This window comes from Nycticebus coucang, chromosome 2 (genome assembly GCF_027406575.1).
Source record: "Nycticebus coucang isolate mNycCou1 chromosome 2, mNycCou1.pri, whole genome shotgun sequence".
Taxonomy (NCBI): Eukaryota; Metazoa; Chordata; class Mammalia; order Primates; family Lorisidae; genus Nycticebus; species Nycticebus coucang.
Genome location: NC_069781.1, coordinates 102,910,968 through 102,933,736, shown reverse-complemented (window position 1 = coordinate 102,933,736; position 22,769 = coordinate 102,910,968). Strand labels below are relative to the sequence as shown.

Sequence of the window (22,769 nt, the reverse complement as noted above, 5' to 3'; positions counted from 1 at the left end):
GATATGGAGCACATAGAACTGTCATATACCTCTGATGGGAATGCAAAATGGTACAATTACTTTGGAAAACCAATGTAGCAGTTTCCTAAAGGGGCATGAGGAGATTGTTGTGGGTGATGGATGTGTTAATTATCTTAACAATGGTGATGGCTTCGTATGTATAGATAGACCTATGCCAAACATATCAAAGTATACCTTTTATTTATGTGCAGTTTATCATACATTGGTTATACCTCACTAATGCTACTTATTGCAGGAGCAGACATGTAAGCCAGTGGCTGGGACACAGGGAGAAAGAAGGGTATGGATAATGCAGAATAACACTAGAGAACTGAGATCTTTAAGCTTATGACATCGAGAAGTAATAGCTGGGTTTTAAGCAAAGGAGTACAATGATCAAATCTCAATTTTTCAAAACATAACAATTATGGTAGCAGAGTAGACCATTATTTTAAAAGGTAGGGTTGCAGAGGAAACAGTTCTAGGATACTTGCATATTCCAAGTTGAGGGCACCTGTAATCTGACCTTGGGTAAAGGCATAGGAGACAAGCAGAGTCAACAAACACACTAGGAGTGCCATTCACACCAAGATAGCCAGGTGGAATTATCAGTAGCCCTTTGGCTGAGTACAACACATACTCATTCTCATACTGTTTCAACATAAAGCATATTTCTGAGATGATTATCACTATAACACACCAGTGCCCTCCAGTACCATGCTAAACAATGTGTGCTCATGTTACTCTAGGATACATAAGCAGGCCTTCTATTTATGCAATGGTCCTACCTTCACAATCCATTCCAAGTTGTTCAATTTGCAACATAAACTTCTCATAATTAAAGGAAGACAACTCAGCATCCTCTGAGGATGTTTCAGATGACTGACTTAAGTCATCAAGGTCATCCACAGCATATATTTGTTTTTTGACCTATGAAGTAAATAACACTGTAAATATCTATAGCATATATTGACTGTACAGAAGTACCATCTTTTTGCATAAGCAAAACACAGGTACTTCTTAAAAAAACTTATATCTTTGTCAACAGCTACTGTTTCTTAATCACTTTTTCAAAGTAAATGTCTTTATAACAAGAGTCTCTATTTTTTCTACTTTACCTTTTATAACATTTTTAAACAATAATATTTTGTTTATTTTTTACAGTACCTTGTTCTTTTGCTTAGATGTTTTCTTGGCAGGCCTAAAAAAATAATAATAACCCTTTTAGACATATAGCAAATATGTAAAGTACAATGAATATCTAAAACTATTGTTTTTATATAAAATCTCTGTAATTATAATTTATTTCTTTTATTCATAAAGTTTACAGATCTTTTTTTACACATAATGTATAATACAATAATTCTCTAGAAGAGGAATGAACCATAAACAGAAAAAATAAAAGTAAAGGACAAAGAAAATGTACTACTAATAATACTGCAACAATTAAATTTAGAACAAACTTTCCTACAGTCAAAGCAACAGGAAAAACATAACATTACATATGCTTGCATTATTTGGTAGAAATATGCCAGGATTTTTCTGTGTGTGATTGTCCTTTTCAATAAAAGCAAGCTTTAACTGGCATCAAAATCTACTTGGAAAGTACTATTTGCATCCTTTTATGAGGGAAACCCTATTTAATAACAATATTAGTTATGATGGTATTAGTTAGCTTTATTAGGACTTACTATGCATTATTCTAAGTGTAGTACATTATTTTTTTTTTTTTTATTGTTGGGGATTCATTGAGGGTACAATAAGCCAGTTACACTGATTGCAATTGTTAGGTAAAGTCCCTCTTGCAATCATGTCTTGCCCCCATAAAGTGTGACACACACTAAGGCCCCACCCTCCTCCCTCCATCCCTCTTTCTGCTTCCCCCCCCATAAACTTAATTGTCATTAATTGTCCTCATATCAAGATTGAGTACATAGGATTCATGCTTCTCCATTCTTGTGATGCTTTACTAAGAATAATGTCTTCCACTTCCATCCAGGTTAATACGAAGGATGTAAAGTCTCCATTTTTTTTAATAGCTGAATAGTATTCCATGGTATACATATACCACAGCTTGTTAATCCATTCCTGGGTTGGTGGGCATTTAGGCTGTTTCCACATTTTGGCAATGGTAAATTGAGCTGCCATAAACAGTCTAGTACAAGTGTCCTTATGATAAAAGGATTTTTTTCCTTCTGGGTAGATGCCCAGTAATGGGATTGCAGGATCGAATGGGAGGTCTAGCTTGAGTGCTTTGAGGTTTCTCCATACTTCCTTCCAGAAAGGTTGTACTAGTTTGCAGTCCCACCAGCAGTGTAAAAGTGTTCCCTTCTCTCCACATCCACGCCAGCATCTGCAGTTTTGAGATTTTGTGATGTGGGCCATTCTCACTGGGGTTAGATGATATCTCAGGGTTGTTTTGATTTGCATTTCTCTAATATATAGAGATGATGAACATTTTTTCATATGTTTGTTAGCCATTCGTCTGTCATCTTTAGAGAAAGTTCTATTCATGTCTCTTGCCCATTGATATAAGGGATTGTTGGCTTTTTTCATGTGGATTAATTTGAGTTCTCTATAGATCCTGGTTATCAAGCTTTTGTCTGATTGAAAATATGCAAATATCCTTTCCCATTGTGTAGGTTGTCTCTTTGCTTTGGTTATTGTGTCCTTAGCTGTACAGAAGCTTTTCAGTTTAATGAAGTCCCATTTGTTTATTTTTGATGTTGTTGCAATTGCCATGGCAGTCTTCTTCATGAAGTCTTCCCCCAGGCCAATATCTTCCAGTGTTTTTCCTATGCTTTCTTGGAGGATTTTTATTGTTTCATGCCTTAAATTTAAGTCCTTTATCCATCTTGAATCAATTTTTGTGAGTGGGGAAAGGTGTGGGTCCAGTTTCAGTCTTTTACATGTAGACATCCAGTTCTCCCAACACCATTTATTGAATAGGGAGTCTTTCCCCCAAGGTAAGTTCTTGTTTGGTTTATCAAAGATTAGGTGGTTGTAAGATGTTAGTTTCATTTCTTGGTGTTCAATTCGATTCCAAGTGTCTATGTCTCTGTTTTTGTGCCAGTACCATGCTGTCTTGACCACTATGGCTTTGTAGTACAGACTAAAATCTGGTATACTGACGCCCCCAGCTTTATTTTTGTTACTAAGAACTGCCTTAGCTATACGGGGTTTTTTCCGGTTCCATACAAAACGCAGAATCATTTTTTCCAAATCTTGAAAGTACGATGTAGATACTTTGATAGGAATGGCATTGAATAGGTAGATAGCTTTGGGAAGTATAGACATTTTAACAATGTTGATTCTTCCCATCCATGAGCATGGTATGTTCTTCCATTTGTTAATATCCTCTGCTATTTCCTTTCTGAGGATTTCATAGTTTTCTTTATAGAGGTCCTTCACCTCCTTCGTTAGGTATATTCCTAGGTATTTCATTTTCTTTGAAACTATGGTGAAGGGAGTTGTGTCCTTAATTAGCTTCTCATCTTGACTGTTATTGGTGTATACAAAAGCTACTGACTTGTGGACATTGATTTTATATCCTGAAACATTACTGTATTTTTTGATGACTTCTAGGAGTCTTGTGGTTGAGTCTTTGGGGTTCTCTAAGTATAAGATCATGTCGTCAGCAAAGAGGGAGAGTTTGACCTCCTCTGCTCCCATTTGCATTCCCTTTATTTCCTTGTCTTGCCTAATTGTATTGGCTAGAACTTCCAGCACTACGTTGAATAGTAAAGGTGACAGAGGACAACCTTGTCTGGTTCCAGTTCTAAGAGGAAAAGCTTTCAGTTTTACTCCATTCAGTAAAATATTGGCTGTGGGTTTGTCATAGATAGCTTCAATCAGTTTTAGAAATGTGCCACCTATGCCTATACTCTTCAGAGTTCTAATTAGAAAAGGATGCTGGATTTTATCAAATGCTTTTTCTGCATCTATTGAGAGGATCATGTGATCTTTATTTTTGCCTCTGTTAATATGGTGGATAACGTTTATAGACTTGCGTATGTTAAACCAGCCTTGCATCCCTGGGATGAAGCCTACTTGATCATGATGAATGACTTTTTTGATGATAAGCTGTAGTCTATTGGCGAGGATTTTGTTGAGAATTTTTGCGTCTATGTTCATGAGTGAGATTGGTCTGAAATTCTCCTTTTTGTTTGGGTCTTTTCCTGGTTTTGGTATCAGGGTGATGTTTGCTTCATAGAATGTGTTGGGGAAGATTCCTTCTTCCTCAGTTTTTTGGAATAATTTCTGCAGTACAGGAATAAGCTCTTCCTTGAAGGTTTGATAGAATTCTGGAGTGAAGCCATCTGGACCAGGGCATTTTTTAGTTGGAAGCTTTTTTATTGTTTCTTTGATCTCAGTGCTTGAAATTGGTCTGTTCAGGAGGTCTATTTCTTCCTGGCTAAGTCTAGGGAGAGGGTGTGATTCCAAATATTTCTCCATTTCCTTCACATTGTCAAATTTCTGGGCATAGAGTTTCTGGTAGTATTCAGAGATGATCTCTTGTATCTCTGTGGGATCAGTTGTTATTTCCCCTTTATCGTTTCTGATTGAGGTTATTAGAGATTTTACTTTTCTATTTCTAGTTAGTCTGGCTAATGGTTTATCTATTTTATTTATTTTTTCAAAAAACCAACTCCTTGTTTCATTAATTTTCTGAATGATTCTTTTGTTTTCAATTTCATTGATCTCTGATTTGATTTTGGATATTTCTTTTCTTCTACTGAGTTTAGGCTTAGATTGTTCTTCTTTTTCCAATTCCATAAGATCTCTTGTGAGATTGTTGATGTGCTCTCTTTCTGTTTTTCGAATGTAGGCATCTAAAGCGATGAATTTTCCTCTCAAAACTGCTTTTGCAGTATCCCACAGGTTTTGGTAGCTTGTGTCTTCATTGTTGTTATGCTCAAGGAAGTTAATGATTTCCTGTTTTATTTCTTCCTTCACCCATCTGTTATTCAACAGAAGATTGTTTAATTTCCATGCCTTTGGGTGGGCTTGAGCATGTTTGTTAGAGTTGAGTTCCACCTTTAGTGCCTTATGGTCTGAAAAGATACAAGGTAAAATTTCAATTCTTCTGATTCTGTTGATATTTGTTTTGTGTCCCAGGATATGATCAATTTTGGAGAATGTTCCATGGGGTGATGAGAAGAATGTATATTCTTTATCTTTGGGGTGGAGTGTTCTATATGCATCTATCAAGCATAGTTGTTCTAGGGTCTCATTTAAATCTCTTACATCTTTGTTTAATTTCTGTTTAGAGGATCTGTCCAGCTCTGTAAGAGGTGTGTTAAAGTCCCCTGTTATGACGGTATTATCAGATATCATATTGCTCAGACTGAGTAAGGTCTGCTTCAAGAATCTGGGAGCATTTAAATTGGGTGCATAAATATTTAGAATTGAAATGTCTTCTTGTTGTAGTTTTCCCTTGACCAATATAAAGTGACCATCTTTGTCTTTTTTGACTTTAGTTGCTTTAAATCCACGTGTATCTGAAAATAAGATTGCAACTCCTCTTTTCTTCTGAATTCCGTTTGCCTGAAAAATTGTCTTCCAACCCTTGACTCGGAGCTTTAATTTGTCTTTTGAGGCCAGGTGTGTTTCTTGCAGACAGCAAATGGATGGCTTGTGTTTTTTAATCCAGTCAGCCAATCTATGTCTCTTCAGTGGGGAATTCAAGCCATTAACATTTATTGAGATAATTGATAAGTGTGGTAGTATTCTATTCGTCTTATTTGGTGAGAGTCCATTGCTTAATTTTATCTTTTGCATCAGTGTGGAGGTTAGGTTTTGTCCTTTGATTTCTGAGTTCTTACTTTGCTGCTGATCCATTGTGGTGGTCAGTGTGCAGAACAGGTTGAAGTATTTCCTGTAGAGCTGGTCTTGTTGTGGCGAATTTCCTCAATGTTTGTATATCCGTAAATGATTTGATTTCTCCGTCAATTCTGAAGCTTAGCTTAGCAGGGTACAGAATTCTGGGCTGAAAATTGTTCTGTTTAAGTAGATTAAAGGTAGATGACCATTGTCTTCTTGCTTGGAAAGTTTCATTAGAGAAGTCTGCGGTCACTCTGATGGATTTGCCCCTGTAGGTCAACTGGCGCTTACTCCTGGCAGCTTGCAGAATCTTTTCTTTTGTCTTGACTTTGGACAGGTTCATCACAATGTGTCTTGGAGAAGCTCGGTTAGAGTTGAGGCGACCTGGGGTCCGATATCCCTCTGAAAGCAGTGTGTCAGACTCTTTGGTGATGTTTGGGAAATTTTCTTTTATAATATTCTCTAGTATGGCTTCCATTCCTCTGGGGCATTCTTCTTGTAGTACATTATTAAACTCATTTTAATCCTCAAACAAATCTGTGAGGTAAGCATTAATAATATCTTAGGTATTTTATGAAAGAAGAAAGTAGGCACAGAAAGGCCAAGTACCTTGCCCAAGCCCATACAGCTAGTTAGTAGCAGACCCAGCATTCATACCCAAGAATTCTGGCTCCAAAGCATGTGTTTCATCATATGCTGTGAAGTAGCATTTATTTTCAGGTGTTTTTAAGCTATATGAGAGCAGATTAATCAATATCATCATTCTATTTCTGGCTATAATGATAAATAATAATTTCTGAACCTTACAAAATTTTAAAAAATAAAACACTTTATAACTAGGAAATTTTAGAAACCTATTTTCAATAAATTAACAACAATTACTATAGTTAACACAGTTTTCTAGAGAAATTAATCAACAATGATTCATTCATCTATTCAACAAATACTCATTCACAAATAAGTATTTGTGTATTTTTGAGTACACAATACATGTCAATGACAAGGTTGGCACAAGGAAACACAGTTTGTTTACTTTAAAACATTACAATGCAAACATAATAATCCATGATAGACTAACAACAGTTTGCTTTTCTACTGTACATGAATAAAATCTTCCCCTTCAGCCCAGAATCTAAATAGCTATTAACTATACATGATTAAATCTTAGAGTACCTTACCAAAATCACATTTATTCATGATGATACTGGCAAAAATATTATAATATATGTAAAATCAGCTGGGTGCAGTGGCTCACACCTGTAATCCCAGCACTCTGGGAGGCTGAGGTGGGGGATTGCTTGAGATCATGAGTTCAAGACCAGCCTGAGCAAAAGCGAGATCTCGTCTCTACTAAAAAGAAAAAATCTGAGGCAAGAGGATCACTTGAGCCCAAGAATTTGACGTTGCTGTGAGCTATGATGCCACAGCACTCTACCCACAGCGACAGCTTGAGACTCAAAAACAACAAACAAAACAAAATAATATATGTACAATCAACAAAAAATGTTTAAACTCTATTGATTATGGATTAGGGTATTTTTATTAGTTCATACTGCTTTATGTGTGATAGGTTAACTTTTAGGTCATCATTTGCATGTCTAATTACATTAGCATATTCCATTTCTGAACTAATTCTGAATGGATAATCACTTACCATAAGACTATACATGAATAGATGTTCTAAAGACAAATAGTATAAATCAGGGGCAGAAAAGAAAAAACATTTGGACACCCCTGGTTTAAGTTTTAGAAGATAATTCATCAAGTTTTTTTATTGTTTATACATGTAAACACAATTAAATTTCAAAAATATGTCCTTCTTTACAGGATCATTCTCAGTATGATACAAACATATTCTAAATGTTTTTATTTTAAAATTAAAAAAACTCCCTTGAACCCCAAATTCTTCAGTTATAACCAATTTCCTTTCTTTTTTCTTTCCCTTCCTTCCTCTTTCTTTTTCTCCCTTTTCCTTCCTTCCTTCCTTCTCTTCTCCCCGCCCTCCTCCCTTCCTTCCTTTTTTTTTTTTTTGAGACAGAGTCTCACTTATGTCCTTGGGTAGACTTCTGTGGCATCATAGATCATAGCAACTGCCATCTCATGGCCTCAAGTGATTCTCTGGCCTCAGCCTTCCCAGTAGCTGGGACTATAGGCAACCGCCACAGCACCTGGCTTTATTTTAAGAGATGAGATCTTGCTCTTGCTCAAGCTGCTTGTTGTTGAACTCCTGAGCTCAATTAATCCACCCACCTTGGCCTCCCAGACTGGTAGGATTGCAGGCATGAGGCACCACACCTGGCCTATGACCAATTTCTTTATTGCTTTTCCCAGTAGGAGTTCTCTTAAAAGTTGTTTCACGTAAGCCCAAGAGTTAGAGGTTGCTGTGAGCCGTGTGATGCCATGGCACTCTACCCAAGGGCGGTACAGTGAGACTCTGTCTCTACAAAAAAAAAAAAAAAAAAAAAAGTTGTTTATGCTCATCCACTGCAGTCAGGGTTCCATGTTGACCATTTACTGAAACTTCTCCTTGTCCAAGTCACTTATCCTCATTTTAATCAATCTTTCAGCAGCACTGATATAGTTGAATATTCTCTAGCTTTGGTGGACTAATGTATTCTATTTCCAGAAAAAAGTAATCACTGCTAACATTCCTTCACAGGAATGTTTGTCCTAATCTATTTCACATAAACTGCTGTCATCATTCATTTGTGGCAGACAGTCATTTGGTAAATTGATCTTTCAAACATTGGTGTCATCATGGATTCGATTGAGGTCCACTACCCATTTTCATTTTTCTTTACTTCCTTCTTGTGCAAGGCAGGGCCACTACTCTTTCAAAAATCCATAAAAGAAGCCAATGTTTCCTAATAATTTTACTGACAAAGAATAAAAAGATAATTTTTTAAAAATTCCAACTCTTCATCTCAATTCATTTATGAATTCAAAAGACAGTTATGAAGTACCAACAACATATAAGGAAATATATATTCCCTTATTTAAAACAGATATACAATTATGATACAATGTAATATGTAAGAGTCTATGAAAAGTTCTATCTAAGAAGGCTTCATAGAAGAGGGAAAAATAGAAGAGAGACTCCCTAAACCAAGAAGTGGGAGAAACAAGTTAAAGGACAGAATGTGAGCATCAGGATTAGGCCTGTGGCATCCAACTGTCTCCTAAAAACTTGAGAAGTGTAAAATACACGTACGTGGAAGTGAATGAGAGATGAATACTACACCAACAGGCTGGCGCTCACAGCCTACAAGCAATAACTTTTAATAATAAGAGTAAGAATTACATCTGGACTTTTTTTGTTTCATTTTAAAATATGATCATATTTCCCTTAAATAATATTTTAAAAATAGCATGTGACACATATAATGTGAAAAAAGAAATTAGGAAAATACGATGAGCTAAAAAAAATCTTACTTTTAGAATGCCTATATGTTATTATATGTAGTTCAAAAACAGTTATATTCTGATTAATTCTGATTTTGATTGAAAATAAAATAATTGGGTAACTTTTGAACACTTTTAACCTACTATCTAATGTTAATATAAAAAGCTAGGAGGCAGAGCATGAGGGTGGATGGGACGGACGTGTAGCCCACCTCTCCCAAGTCATCAGGTGAGAGGAAGGGGGGGTCTGGACCTTTTCCCCATGTGGATTATTGCTGTGGACAGACAGCTGGAGACGTGTAGTGAATTGGTGGATTGCTGTATATGAGGTGTAATTTAAAACCACAGACTCTGTTGTAAGAGATTTTCCCTGCTTGGCTGTGCTGGCCAGCAGACCCCTCCCTCACGGAGGACAGCAGCTTGCAATTCCTGGCAAAACCCAATTGACAAAAATTTATTCCTGAGCCCAGTTTAGCGACCCAAAAGGGGTCCCGCTGAGAGCCACAAGGGGCTAAGCAACCCAATGGAAAATTGAAAGGAAGGGATCCTGCCCCGAAAACAGACATTTTGAATTGTTCGAAATGGCGGACACCTTCCCCCAGAACAACAGGAGTGATTAAATAGACTGGACCATTCCTGGTGGAGAATATTGGTGTGGGCTGGCAGTTCAGGCTGTGTGGTGAACTGGCGGGTGGCTGGACTCAAAAGTCCAGATTCAAAAGTGACACTCTGAGCCACAAAAACTGAGGATAAGATCTCTGTGCACTGCAGCTGCAGGAGCTGGCAGCAGCTAAAACCGGCAGCAGCCAGCACCATCTCCCATTGCCGATTGCAGTTGCAGGTTTACAGGAGAATGTGGGAGCAGAGAGGAAAGATTTGTGAAACGGGGACTCCTGCACCGAGTTGGGAAGTCAGATAGGACTGCTGTCTGGAACAGAGTAGCTGAGGTTGGACAATAATTAGATAATAAACTTTTATAGAAACTCCAAAATGGCAATCGACCAGGTATGGTGGTTACTGTGGTAATAATGTAAACTGTGAACCAGGTATAAGCTTGGGAACCACTCACAGAGACACCTGGTGTCCAGAAAGTATATTGCATTATAAATACATTCCTACAAAAGTTGATCCCTACGTCATACATATAGATGTATATTTCTACATATATACAAGAATAATATTTTTGTAGTTGGTGCCTTTTTTCCCTCATACATTCTTGGAGGAGCTATTGCAAATTTTTTTCTTCTTATATTTTAATATATATATATTTTTATTTTTTTATTTTTAATTTTATCTTTCCTCTTTTTTAACTTTCTTATGAACACCATGTTCTTTTGTTTTTTTTTTCCTTTTTCCCTTCTCTCTTCCTCTTCTTCCCTTCTTATGGTTTCTGAGAGTGCTTACATCAGATTTTTAGACGTTTTATTGTTTGTTTGTTCGTTTTGTTTGTTTTTTGCCTTTTTTTCAATTATTTTATGATTATCATTATTTTTATTGTAGTTGGTTTTTTTTGTTGTTGTCTGTATGTCTATGTGTTTCTGATTGTGCATCTGTGGGCTTGTGTGTCTGGTAGTCTTTTTATCTGCTTATTTGCTCATTTGGTCTCAATGAGTTTGGTGTTTTGCTAAATCCTCGGGTTGGCTATTTTCCCTAACTCCAATTTTCACATTCAACAAGAACAAGGGGGAACGGGGGACGACGGCTGATTGGAACCAATGCTCAATAGAAGCCCCAGTCTGAAAGGAGAGATAATGACCAGAAAGAACCCACCAAAGCTGCAGGAGGGGAGCCTAGGTGAAAGATGAGATAGATAATTGCTCATCTTCCCTGCTGAGGCAAGCGTCGACTCCAAATAAACTATTTTCAGAGGCAGAGACAAGATGGCTGACTGAAGCTAGCTTTCCACAGAGGCTTCAGTCCAGAAGGACAGTTAAAGGACAGAAATTTAGCAAGTAACGTGCTGGATTAGAGCTGCACCAAGAGAGAGATTGAAGAACATACATCAACCCCTCTGAAACAAGCTGTGACCCCAAGGATACAAACAAAAAGTACAAAATCCATCACCAAGTGCACAGAGTGCCCTCCCACATGAGAACAGCTAGGAGCGCCCCACAAACAAATTAGCAGAATTCAAAATATTTGAGTTGTCAACAGACCCCTTCAATCCAGTTGCTGGAGGATTTTAAGCTATCCCATCTGAGACAGGTGTTGACTGAGACAATTGATTTGGACTTTTGAACTGAGCCAATCACCTGAGGACTATTCAAGTGGTGCCCTGGGTGTGTGGTTGTAGGAAGGTTTTATTTTCCTTTTCCAATTTTTGCCAGGGTGGGGGGGAGCGAGGTGACTTAATTGCTGATATTTCTCCACAGCTGAGACTTCAACACAGAGTAACTGTTTCACTAGGGTCAGACAGAGACCAACTGAAAACAAAACACAACCAGTTAGCCCCACCACACCAAACAGGTCCCCAGTTTCTCAGGCCGTAGCACTGTACGGGTCCTCAACAAAGCTCCAGGGGAAAAGTCAAATGGTGTAAAATAATCATGGGGCAGAATCAGTGGAAAAACTCTGGTAACATGAATAACCAGAATAGATCAACCCTCCCAAGGAAAGATATGGCAGATGTAATTGAAGCTCCCATTCATAAACAACTGGCCGAGATGTCAGAAATAGAATTCAGAATTTGGATTGCAAACAAGATTAATAGAACGGAGGAAAATTTGGAATTAGAAATTCGAGGAGCAATTAAAAAGTCGGAATTAGAAATTCAAGGAGAAATTCAAAAGTTGTCTCAAGAATTTAATGAATTTAAAGACAAAACTGCCAAGGATTTTGACGCACTGAAGCAAGAATTTGCAGCCCTCAAAGATCTGAAAAATACAGTAGAATCCCTTAGTAACAGAGTGAAGCAAGCAGAAGAAAGGATTTCTGACATTGAAGACAAAGCCTTTGAATGCTCCCAAACACTCAAAGAGGAAGAGAAATGGAGAGCAAAAATGGATCACTCTCTCAGAGAGCTCAGGGATAATTCGAAGAAGTCTAATATCCACCTCATTAGGATCCCTAAAAGTGATGAAGTGGCATTATAAGGCACGGAAGCCCTTCTCCATGAAATTATGAAAGAGAATTTTCCAGACGTGCCAAGAGATTCTGAAATTCAGATAGCAGACAGTATCATAACCCCAGCACGACTCAATCTGAATAAGACATCCCCCAGGCATAAAATAATTAACTTCACTAAAGTTAATATGAAGGAGAAAATTCTGAAAGCAGCCAGATGTAAGAAATCCATTACCTACAGAGGGAAGAATATTAGAATGACTGCATATCTCTCTGCTGAAACTTTTCAAGCCAGAAGAGGGTGGTCATCGACTTTTAATCTCCTAAAACAAAATAATTTTCAATCCCAGATCCTATATCCAGCTAAACTGAGTTTCCTTTATGATGGAGAAATTAAATACTTTAATGACATTCATATGTTGAAGAAATTTGCCATAACCAAACCAACTCTTCAGGATATTCTCAGACCTATCCTCCATAATGACCAGCCCAATGCTCTACCACAAAAGTAAACTCACTCAGAAACTTTTGATCAAACTCCAAATTCCACAATGGTGAAAGGATTAAAAATGTCCACTGGAATTTTGAAAAACTCGATACCCAAAATTTTACCAGACTTACCAATATTCTCCATTAATGTGAATGTCTTAAACTGTCCTCTAAAGAGGTACAGGTTATCTGACTGGATACAAAAACTCAGGCCAGATATTTCCTGCATACAAGAGTCACATCTTACCTTAAAAGATAAATATAGACTCAGAGTGAAAGGATGGTTGTCCATACTTCGGGCAAATGGTAATCAGAAAAAAGCAGGTGTTGCAATTCTATTTGCAGACCCAATAGGCTTTAAACGAACAAAAGTAAGGAAGGATAAGAATGGTCACTTCATATTTGTTAAGGGTAATACTCAATATGATGAGATTTCAATTATGATTATTTATGCACCCAACCAGAATGTGCCTCAATTTATAAGAGAAACGCTAACAGACATGACCAACTTGATTTCCTCAAGCTCCATAATAGTCGGAGATTCCAACGCTCCTTTGGCAGTGCTGGTTAGCACTGAAGCTAAGCAAAGAAATTTTAAACCTAACCATCCAACATTTGGATTTAGCAGACATCTACAGAACATTTCATCCCAACAAAACCGAATACACATACTTCTCATCAGCTCACGGAACATACTCCAAAATCAATCACATCTTAGGTCACAAGTCTAACCTCAGTAAATTTAAAGGAATAGAAATTATTCCTTGCATCTTCTCAGACCACCATGGAATAAAAGTTGAGCTCAGTAACAATAGGAATCTGCATACTCATACAAAAACATAGAAGTTAAACAACCTTATGCTGAATGATAGCTGCATCAGAGATAAGATTAAGAAGGAAATTGCCAAGTATTTGGAACAAAACGACAATGAAGACACGAATTATCAGAACCTCTAGGATACTGCAAAGGCAATCCTAAGAGGGAAATTTATAGCACTGCAAGCCTTCCTCAAGAAAATGGAAAGAGAGGAAGTTAACAACTTAATGGGACATCTCAAGCAACTGGAAAAGGAAGGACATTCCAACCCCAAACCCAGTAGAAGAAAAGAAATAACCAAAATTAGAGCAGAATTAAATGAAATTGAAAACAAAAGAATAATACAACAGATCAATAATCAAAAAGCTGTTTTTTCGAAAAGGTCAATAAAATAGATAAACCTTTGGCCAACCTAATCAGAAAAAAAAGAGTAAAATCTCTAATTTCATCAATCAGAAACAAAACAAAGGCAAAATAACAACAGACTCCTCGGAAATTCAAAAAATCCTTAATGAATATTATAAGAAACTTTATTCTCAGAAATATGAAAATCTGAAGGAAATTGGCCAATACTTGGAAGCACGTCACCTTCCAAGACTTAGCCAGAATTAAGTGAAAATGTTGAATAGGCCAATTTCAAGTTCTGAAATAGCATCAGCCATACAAAATCTCCCCAAAAAGAAAAGCCCAGGACCAGATGGCTTCACATCAGAATTATACCAAACCTTTAAAGAGGAACTAGTACCTATATTACTCAACCTGTTCCAAAATGTAGAAAAAGAAGAAAGACTACCCGACATATTCTATGAAGCAAACATCACCCTGAGCCCCAAACCATGAAAAGACCCAAGAAGAAAAGAAAATTAAAGACCAATATCACTAATGAATATAGATGCAAAAATATTCAACAAGATCCTAACAAACAGAATCCAGCAACACATCAAACAAATTATACATCATGACCAAGTCGGTTTTATCTCAGGGTCTCAAGGCTGGTTCAATATACGTAAATCTGTAAGTATAATTCAGCACATAAATTAAAAAACAAAGACCATATGATTCTCTCAATTGATGCAGAAAAAGCTTTTGATAATATCCAGCATCACTTCATGATCAGAACACTTAAGAAAATTGGTATAGAAGGGACATTTCTTAAACTGATAGAGGCCATCTACAGCAAACTCACAGCCAATATCATATTGAATGAAGTTAAATTGAAATCATTTCCACTCAGATCAGGAACCAGACAAGGCTGCCCATTGTCTCCACTGCTCTGTAACATTGTAATGGAAGTTTTAGCCATAACAATTAGGTAAGAAAAGGCAATCAAGGGAGAGGCGGAGCAAGATGGCAGCCGAGTAACAGCTTCCTTGCATCTGGGCACCGTGAGTCTGGGGAGATAGGACTCCAGGCATCTCTGGCTCATGGGATCTGCCTATCATCACCCCTGAGAGGATACAGGGAGTCAGCGAGAGACTTCTGGACCCCAAGAGGAGGACTAAAACAGTGGAAAACTGGCAAGTGGTCGCGTGTGTTCAATCCGTCTAAACCCGCCCGCAACTGTAAGTTCAGTAGCAGCGAGACTGCAAACCAGAAAGGCCTTACCTGTGAACTGTTTTGGTGTCTTTGGACTTGGCACTCAGCTGAACTGCCTTGGGGAGCTGAACGGAGCGGGAGTGCGGAGAACTTTGGCCGTTGTGTAGGGCCTCAGTCTGAGCCGCTGAGCCAGACGGAGCTAATAGTGTTTGGCTCTGGGTCACAGGCAGACATTGTGAGCGATCTGCCCCGGCAAGCTCTGCTCTCAGGGTCGCAGAGCTGGAATTGGGTGGGAGCTGGTAACCCAGCGACCAAGTAGCCTAAGGGCAGGGTCTGAGCCGCCTTGCAGCCCTAACCCTCGGGGGCAGAGGGAGACACAGGGTAAGTGGATAGCCACTTCAGCAGTGATTCCAGCGACAAGCACTTCCCTGAGAAAGCTTCTGCTCAGTAAGTGAACAAGTTAAAAGTGCCCTTTAAGTGGGCTGAAGAGAGATTTAGGGTGTCTACCTGCTGGAGTTTGAGAAACTAGCAGCCTCCAGTCGTATCAGAACTCTGATTAACATCTCATACTCCAGAAGACCACATGTTGCCCAGACAATATTCAATAACGTATACATACTGCTTTGTTTTTGGTTGTGTTTTTTTTTTTTTTTTTGGTTTGGTTGTTTTTTTGTTTATTTTGATGTTGTGGATTGTTGTTTTGTTTTTTAAGTTCAACCTTTTCCATACATATCCTTTTATTTCTCAATTTTTCTAGTTTAATTATAATTTCCCATTGCTGCCTATTTCAATAATTAGAACTTCATTTTTGTTAGTGTTTCTACCACTATTATTTGGTTTCTCCAGAAATTTTATCCCGTAAAGTTATCTGTTTGCTTGTTTTGGTTTGATTTGTAGCATTTTTGTCTTTCCTCTCTACTTGGTGGAGGTGGGGTACTGTGTCTGATCAGGTTAGCAAAGAGCTGCTGACCTCAAGGGAACCACCCAACTGGGCACCCCCAGAAGGTGTTTTTTTTTTTTAAGGTTATATCAAAGTACCCTACTGTACACCTATATTGCTCTGTCTCCCTATTTCTGTGCCTCTCTTCTTTTTGTCAATATTCCCTTTACCCACCCCCTCTCCTTTCTCTATTTTTCTTTTTTTTTCCTTATCACTCGGTCCTCCTTTCTTTCATCACTTTTTTGCTCTTCAACCTTCTCACCCTTCTGGTCCTGTAACCCTTAGTCCACAGGCACGAGAACTTAAAGAGCAAGAGGAAGTGAAAGGAAAATTAGGGCAAGGAAACAGATGAAAGAAATCACTCATGAGGAAGAATCAGCAGAAAACTCCAGGCAACATGAAGAACCAGTCCAGAACAACCCCGCCAAGGGACCATGAGGTAGCTACTGCAGAGGATTCCACCTATACAGAAATGTTAGGAATGACAGAAAGGGAATTTAGAATACACATGTTGAAAACAATGAAAGAAATGATGGAAACAATGAAGGAAACTGCTAAGAAAGTGGAAAATAACCAAAAGGAAATCCAAAAACAGAATCAAATCAGAGATGAACGATATGAAGAATATAAAAAGGATATAGCAGAGCTGAAGGAAATGAAACAGTCAATCAGGGAACTTAAAGATGCAATGGAAAGTATCAGCAACAGGTTAGACCATGCAGAAGAAAGAATTTCAGAGGTAGAAGACAAGTTTTTGAGATAACTCAGATAGTAAAAGAGGCAGAAAAGAAGAGAGAGAAAGCAGAACGTTCACTGTCAGAATTATGGGACTTTACGAAGCGTTCCAAAATACAAGTTATAGGAATTCCAGAAGGGGAAGAAGAATGCCCCAGAGGAATGGAAGCCATACTAGAGAATATTATAAAAGAAAATTTCCCAAATATCGCCAAAGATTCTGACACACTGCTTTCAGAGGGATATCGGACCCCAGTCGCCTCAACTCTAACCGAGCTTCTCCAAGACACATTGTGATGAACCTGTCCAAAGTCAAGACAAAAGAAAAGATTCTGCAAGCTGCCAGGAGTAAGCACCAGTTGACCTACAAGGGCAAATCCATCAGAGTGACCGCAGACTTCTCTAATGACACTTTCCAAGCAAGAAGACAATGGTCATCTACCTTTAATCTACTTAAACAGAACAATTTTCAGCCCAGAATTCTGTACCCTGCTAAGCTAACCTTCAAAATTGATGGAGAAATCAAATCATTTACGGATATACAAACATTGAGGAAATTTGCCACAACAAGACCAGCTCTACAGCAAATACTTCAACCTGTTCTGCACACTGACCACCACAATGGATCAGCAGCAAAGTAAGAACTCAGAAATTAAAGGACAGAACCAAACCTCCACACCGATGCAAAAGATAAAACTAAGCAATGGACTCTCACCAAATAAGACGAATAGAATACTACGACACTTATCAATTATCTCAATAAATGTTAATGGCTTGAATTCCCCACTGAAGAGACATGGATTGGTTGACTGGATTAAAAAACACAAGCCATCCATTTGCTGTCTGCAGGAAACACACCTGGCTTCAAAAGACAAATTAAAGCTCTGAGTCAAGGGTTGGAAGACAATTTTTCAGGCAAATGGAATTCAGAAAAAAAGAGGAGTTGCAATCTTATTTTCAGATACATGTGGATTTAAAGCAAATAAAGTCAAAAAAGACAAAGATGGTCACTTTATATTGGTCAAGGGAAAAATACAACAAGAAGACATTTCAATTCTAAATATTTATGCACCCAATTTAAATGCTCCCAGATTCTTGAAACAGACCTTACTCAGTCTGAGCAATATGATATCTGATAATACCATAATAAAGGGGACCTTAACACTCCTCTTACAGAACTGGACAGATCCTCTAAACAGAAATTAAACAAGGATATAAGAGACTTAAATGAGACCCTGGAACAACTGTGCTTGATAGAGGCATATAGAACACTCCATCCCAAAGATAAAGAATATAGATTCTTCTCATCACCCCATGGAACATTCACAAAATTGATCATATCCTGGGACACAAAACAATTATCAACAGAATCAAAAGAACTGAAATTTTACCTTGTATCTTCTCAGACCATAAGGCACTAAAGGTGGAACTCAACTCTAACAAAAATGCTCGACCCCACCCAAAGGCATGGAAACTAAACAATCTTCTGTTGAATAACAGATGGGTGAAGGAAGAAATAAAACAGGAAATCATTAACTTCTTGAGCATAACAACAATGAAGACACAAGCTACCAAAACCTGTGGGATACTGCAAAAGCAGTTTTGGAGGAAAATTCATCGCTTTAGACGCCTACATTCGAAAAACAGACAGAGAGCACATCAACAATCTCACAAGAGATCTTATGGAATTGGAAAAAGAAGAACAATCTAAGCCTAAACTCAGTAGAAGAAAAGAAATATCCAAAATCAAATCAGAGATCAATGAAATTGAAAACAAAAGAATCATTCAGAAAATTAATGAAACAAGGAGTTGGTTTTTTGAAAAAATAAATAAAATAGATAAACCATTGGCCAGACTAACGAGGAATAGAAAAGTAAAATCTCTAGTAACCTCAATCAGAAACGATAAAGGGGAAATAACAACTGATCTCACAGAGATACAAGAGATCATCTCTGAATACTACCAGAAACTCTATGCCCAGAAATTTGACAATGTGAAAGAAATGGATCAATATTTGGAATCACACCCTCTCCCTAGACTCAGCCAGGAAGAAATAGAGCTCCTGAACAGACCAATTTCAAGCACTGAGATCAAAGAAACAATAAAAAATCTTCCAACCAAAAAATGCCCTGGTCCAGATGGCTTCACTCCAGAATTCTATCAAACCTTCAAGGAAGAGCTTATTCCTGTACTGCAGAAATTATTCCAAAAGATTGAGGAAGAAGGAATCTTCCCCAACACATTCCATGAAGCAAACATCACCCTGATACCAAAACCAGGAAAAGACCCAAACAAAAAGGAGAATTTCAGACCAATCTCACTCATGAATATAGACGCGAAAATTCTCAACAAAATCCTAGCCAATAGATTACAGCTTATCATCAAAAAAGTCATTCATCATGACCACGTACGCTTCATCCCAGGGATGCAAGTCTGGTTTAACATACGCAAATCTATAAACGTTATCCACCATATTAACAGAGGCAAAAATAAAGATCACATGATCCTCTCAATAGATGCAGAAAAAGCATTTGATAAAATCCAGCATCCTTTTCTAATTAGAACACTGAAGAGTATAGGCATAGGTGGCACATTTCTAAAACTGATTGAAGCTATCTATGACAAACCCACAGCCAATATTTTACTGAATGGAGTAAAAGTGAAAGTTTTTCCTCTTAGAACTGGAACCAGACAAGGTTGTCCTCTGTCACCTTTACTATTCAACATAGTGCTGGAAGTTCTAGCCAATACAATTAGGCAAGACAAGGAAATAAAGGGAATGCAAATGGGAGCAGAGGAGGTGAAACTCTCCCTCTTTGCTGACGACATGATCTTATACTTAGAGAACCCCAAAGACTCAACCACAAGACCCCTACAAGTCATCAAAAAATACAGTAATGTTTCAGGATATAAAATCAATGTCCACAAGTCAGTAGCCTTTGTGTACACCAATAACAGTCAAGATGAGAAGCTAATTAAGGACACAACTCCCTTCACCATAGTCTCAAAGAAAATGAAATACCTAGGAATATACCTAACGAAGGAGGTGAAGGACCTCTATAAAGAAAACTATGAACTCCTCAGAAAGGAAATAGCAGAGGATATTAACAAATGGAAGAACATACCATGCTCATGGCTTGGAAGAATCAACATTGTTAAAATGTCTATACTTCCCAAAGCAATCTACCTATTCAATGCCATTCCTATCAAAATACCAACATCGTACTTTCAAGATTTGGAAAAAATGATTCTGCGTTTTGTATGGAACCGGAAAAAACCCCATATAGCTAAGGTAGTTCTCTGTAACAAAAATAAAGCTGGGGGCATCAGCATACCAGATTTTAGTCTGTACTACAAAGCCATAGTGGTCAAGACAGCATGGTACTGGCACAAAAACAGAGACATAGACACTTGGAATCGAATGGAAAACCAAGAAATGAAACTAACATTTTACAACCACCTAATCTTTGATAAACCAAACCAGAACATACCTTGGGGGAAAGACTCTCTATTCAATAAATGGTGTTGGGAGAACTGGATGTCTACATGTAAAAGACTGAAACTGGACCCACACCTTTCCCCACTCACAAAAATTGATTTAAGATGGATAAAGGACTTAAACTTAAGGCATGAAACAATAAAAATCCTCCTAGAAAGCATAGGAAAAACACTGGAAGATATTGGGCTGGGGAAAGACTTCATGAAGAAGACTGCCATGGCAATTGCAACAACAACAAAAATAAACAAATGGGACTTCATTAAACTGAAAAGCTTCTGTACAGCTAAGGAGACAATAACCAAAGCAAAGAGACAACCTACACAATGGGAAAGGATATTTGCATATTTTCAATCAGACAAAAGCTTGATAACTAGGATCTATAGAGAACTCAAATTAATCCACATGAAAAAAGCCAACAATCCCTTATATCAATGGGCAAGAGACATGAATAGAACTTTCTCTAAAGACAACAGACGAATGGCTAACAAACACATGAAAAAATGTTCATCATCTCATATTAGAGAAATGCAAATCAAAACAACCCTGAGATATCATCTAACCCCAGTGAGAATGGCCCACATCACAAAATCTCAAAACTGCAGATGCTGGCGTGGATGTGGAGAGAAGGGAACACTTTTACACTGCTGGTGGGACTGCAAACTAGTACAACCTTTCTGGAAGGAAGTATGGAGAAACCTCAAAGCACTCAAGCTAGACCTCCCATTCGATCCTGCAATCCCATTACTGGGCATCTACCCAGAAGGAAAGAAATCCTTTTATCATAAGGACACTTGTACTAGACTGTTTATTGCAGTTCAATTTACAATCGCCAAAATGTGGAAACAGCCTAAATGCCCACCAACCCAGGAATGGATTAACAAGCTGTGGTATATGTATACCATGGAATACTATTCAGCCATTAAAAAAAATGGAGACTTTACATCCTTCGTATTAACCTGGATGGACGTGGAAGACATTATTCTTAGTAAAGCATCACAAGAATGGAGAAGCATGAATCCTATGTACTCAATTTTGATATGAGGACAATGATAATTATGGTTATGGGGGGGAAACAGAAAGAGGGAAGGAGGGAGGGGGGTGGGGCCTTGGTGTGTGTCACTCTTTATGGGGGCAAGACATGATTGCAAGAGGGACTTTACCTTACAATTGCAATCGGTGTAACCTGGCTTATTGTACCCTCAATGAATCCCCAACAATAAAAAATATATATATATTCAGTGGAGAAAAGACTTCTCTATGTAACAAATGGTGCTGGATGAACTGGCTGGCAACCTGTAGAATACTGAAACTGGACCCACACCTTTCACCACTAACTAAGATAGACTCTCACTGGATAAAATATTTAAACTTAAGACATGAAAGTATAAAAATAGTAGAAGAAAGTGCAGGAAAAACACTTGAAGAAATTAGCCTGGTAGAATATTTTATGAGGAGGACCCCCTGGGCAATTGAAGCAACACCAAAAATACTGGGATCTGATCAAGCTAAAAAGCTTCTTCACAGCTAAGAACACAGTAAGTAAAGCAAACAGACAGCCCTGAGAATGGGAGAAGATATTTGCAGGTTATGTCTCTGACAAAGGTTTAATAACCAGAATCCACAGAGAACTCAAACATAGTAGCAAGAAAAGAACAAGTTACTTATTTCAATGTAAACATTTCACTCCAGTAAGATTAGCCCACATCACAAAATCCCAAAACCAGAGATGTTGGTGTGGATGTGGAGAAAAGGGAACACTTCTGCACTGTTAGTGGGAATGCAAACTAATATGCTGCATTTGGAAAGACGTTTGGAGATCACTTAGGGATCTAAAAATAGACCTGCCATTAGATCCTACAATTCCTCTACTAGGTATACATCCAGAAGACCAAAAATCGCTTAATAACAAAGGTATTTGCACCACAATGTTTACTGCAGCCTAATTCATAATCACTAAGTCATGGAAGAAGCCCAAGTGTCCACTGACCCACAAATGGTTTAGTAAATTGTGGTATATGTACACCATGGAATATTATGCAGCCTTAAAAAAGATGGAAACTTTACCTCTTTCATGTTTACATGGATGGAGCTGGAACATATTCTTCCTAGCAAAGTATCTCAAGAATGGAAGAAAAGGATGAGAGGAGGGAGGTTTAACAGAGGGAGTATGGGACAATACCTATGGAACATATTGTTAAGGGTACTAGTCAAATCTACCAAGTATAGAACATGAATATCTTAACACAATAATTAAGTAAATTAGGTGAAAGCTATATTAGTTTAATGTAACCATTCCAAATTGTATAAAAAAGCAACACATTGTATCCCACAAAAGCATAAATGTATTCATGATCTATTTGTATATGACTTAATAAAAGGGAAAAAAAGAATGGAAGAAAAAGTATCCAATGTACTCAGTACTACTATGAAACCAATTTATAAGTACCCACACATCTATATGAAA

General features: G+C 37.8%; 1 protein-coding gene across 1 annotated transcript in view; it reads right to left on the bottom strand.

Moving 5' to 3' along the window:
* The window catches only part of LOC128597965 (POTE ankyrin domain family member A-like), a 198,815-nt gene that overhangs the window by 58,213 nt on the left and 117,833 nt on the right, over positions 1-22,769 (bottom strand). Inside the window, exon 10 of the mRNA XM_053608334.1 lies at positions 789-930. Coding sequence (XP_053464309.1) covers positions 789-930 — 142 coding nt within the window. The remainder of the gene's footprint in view (positions 1-788; positions 931-22,769) is intronic.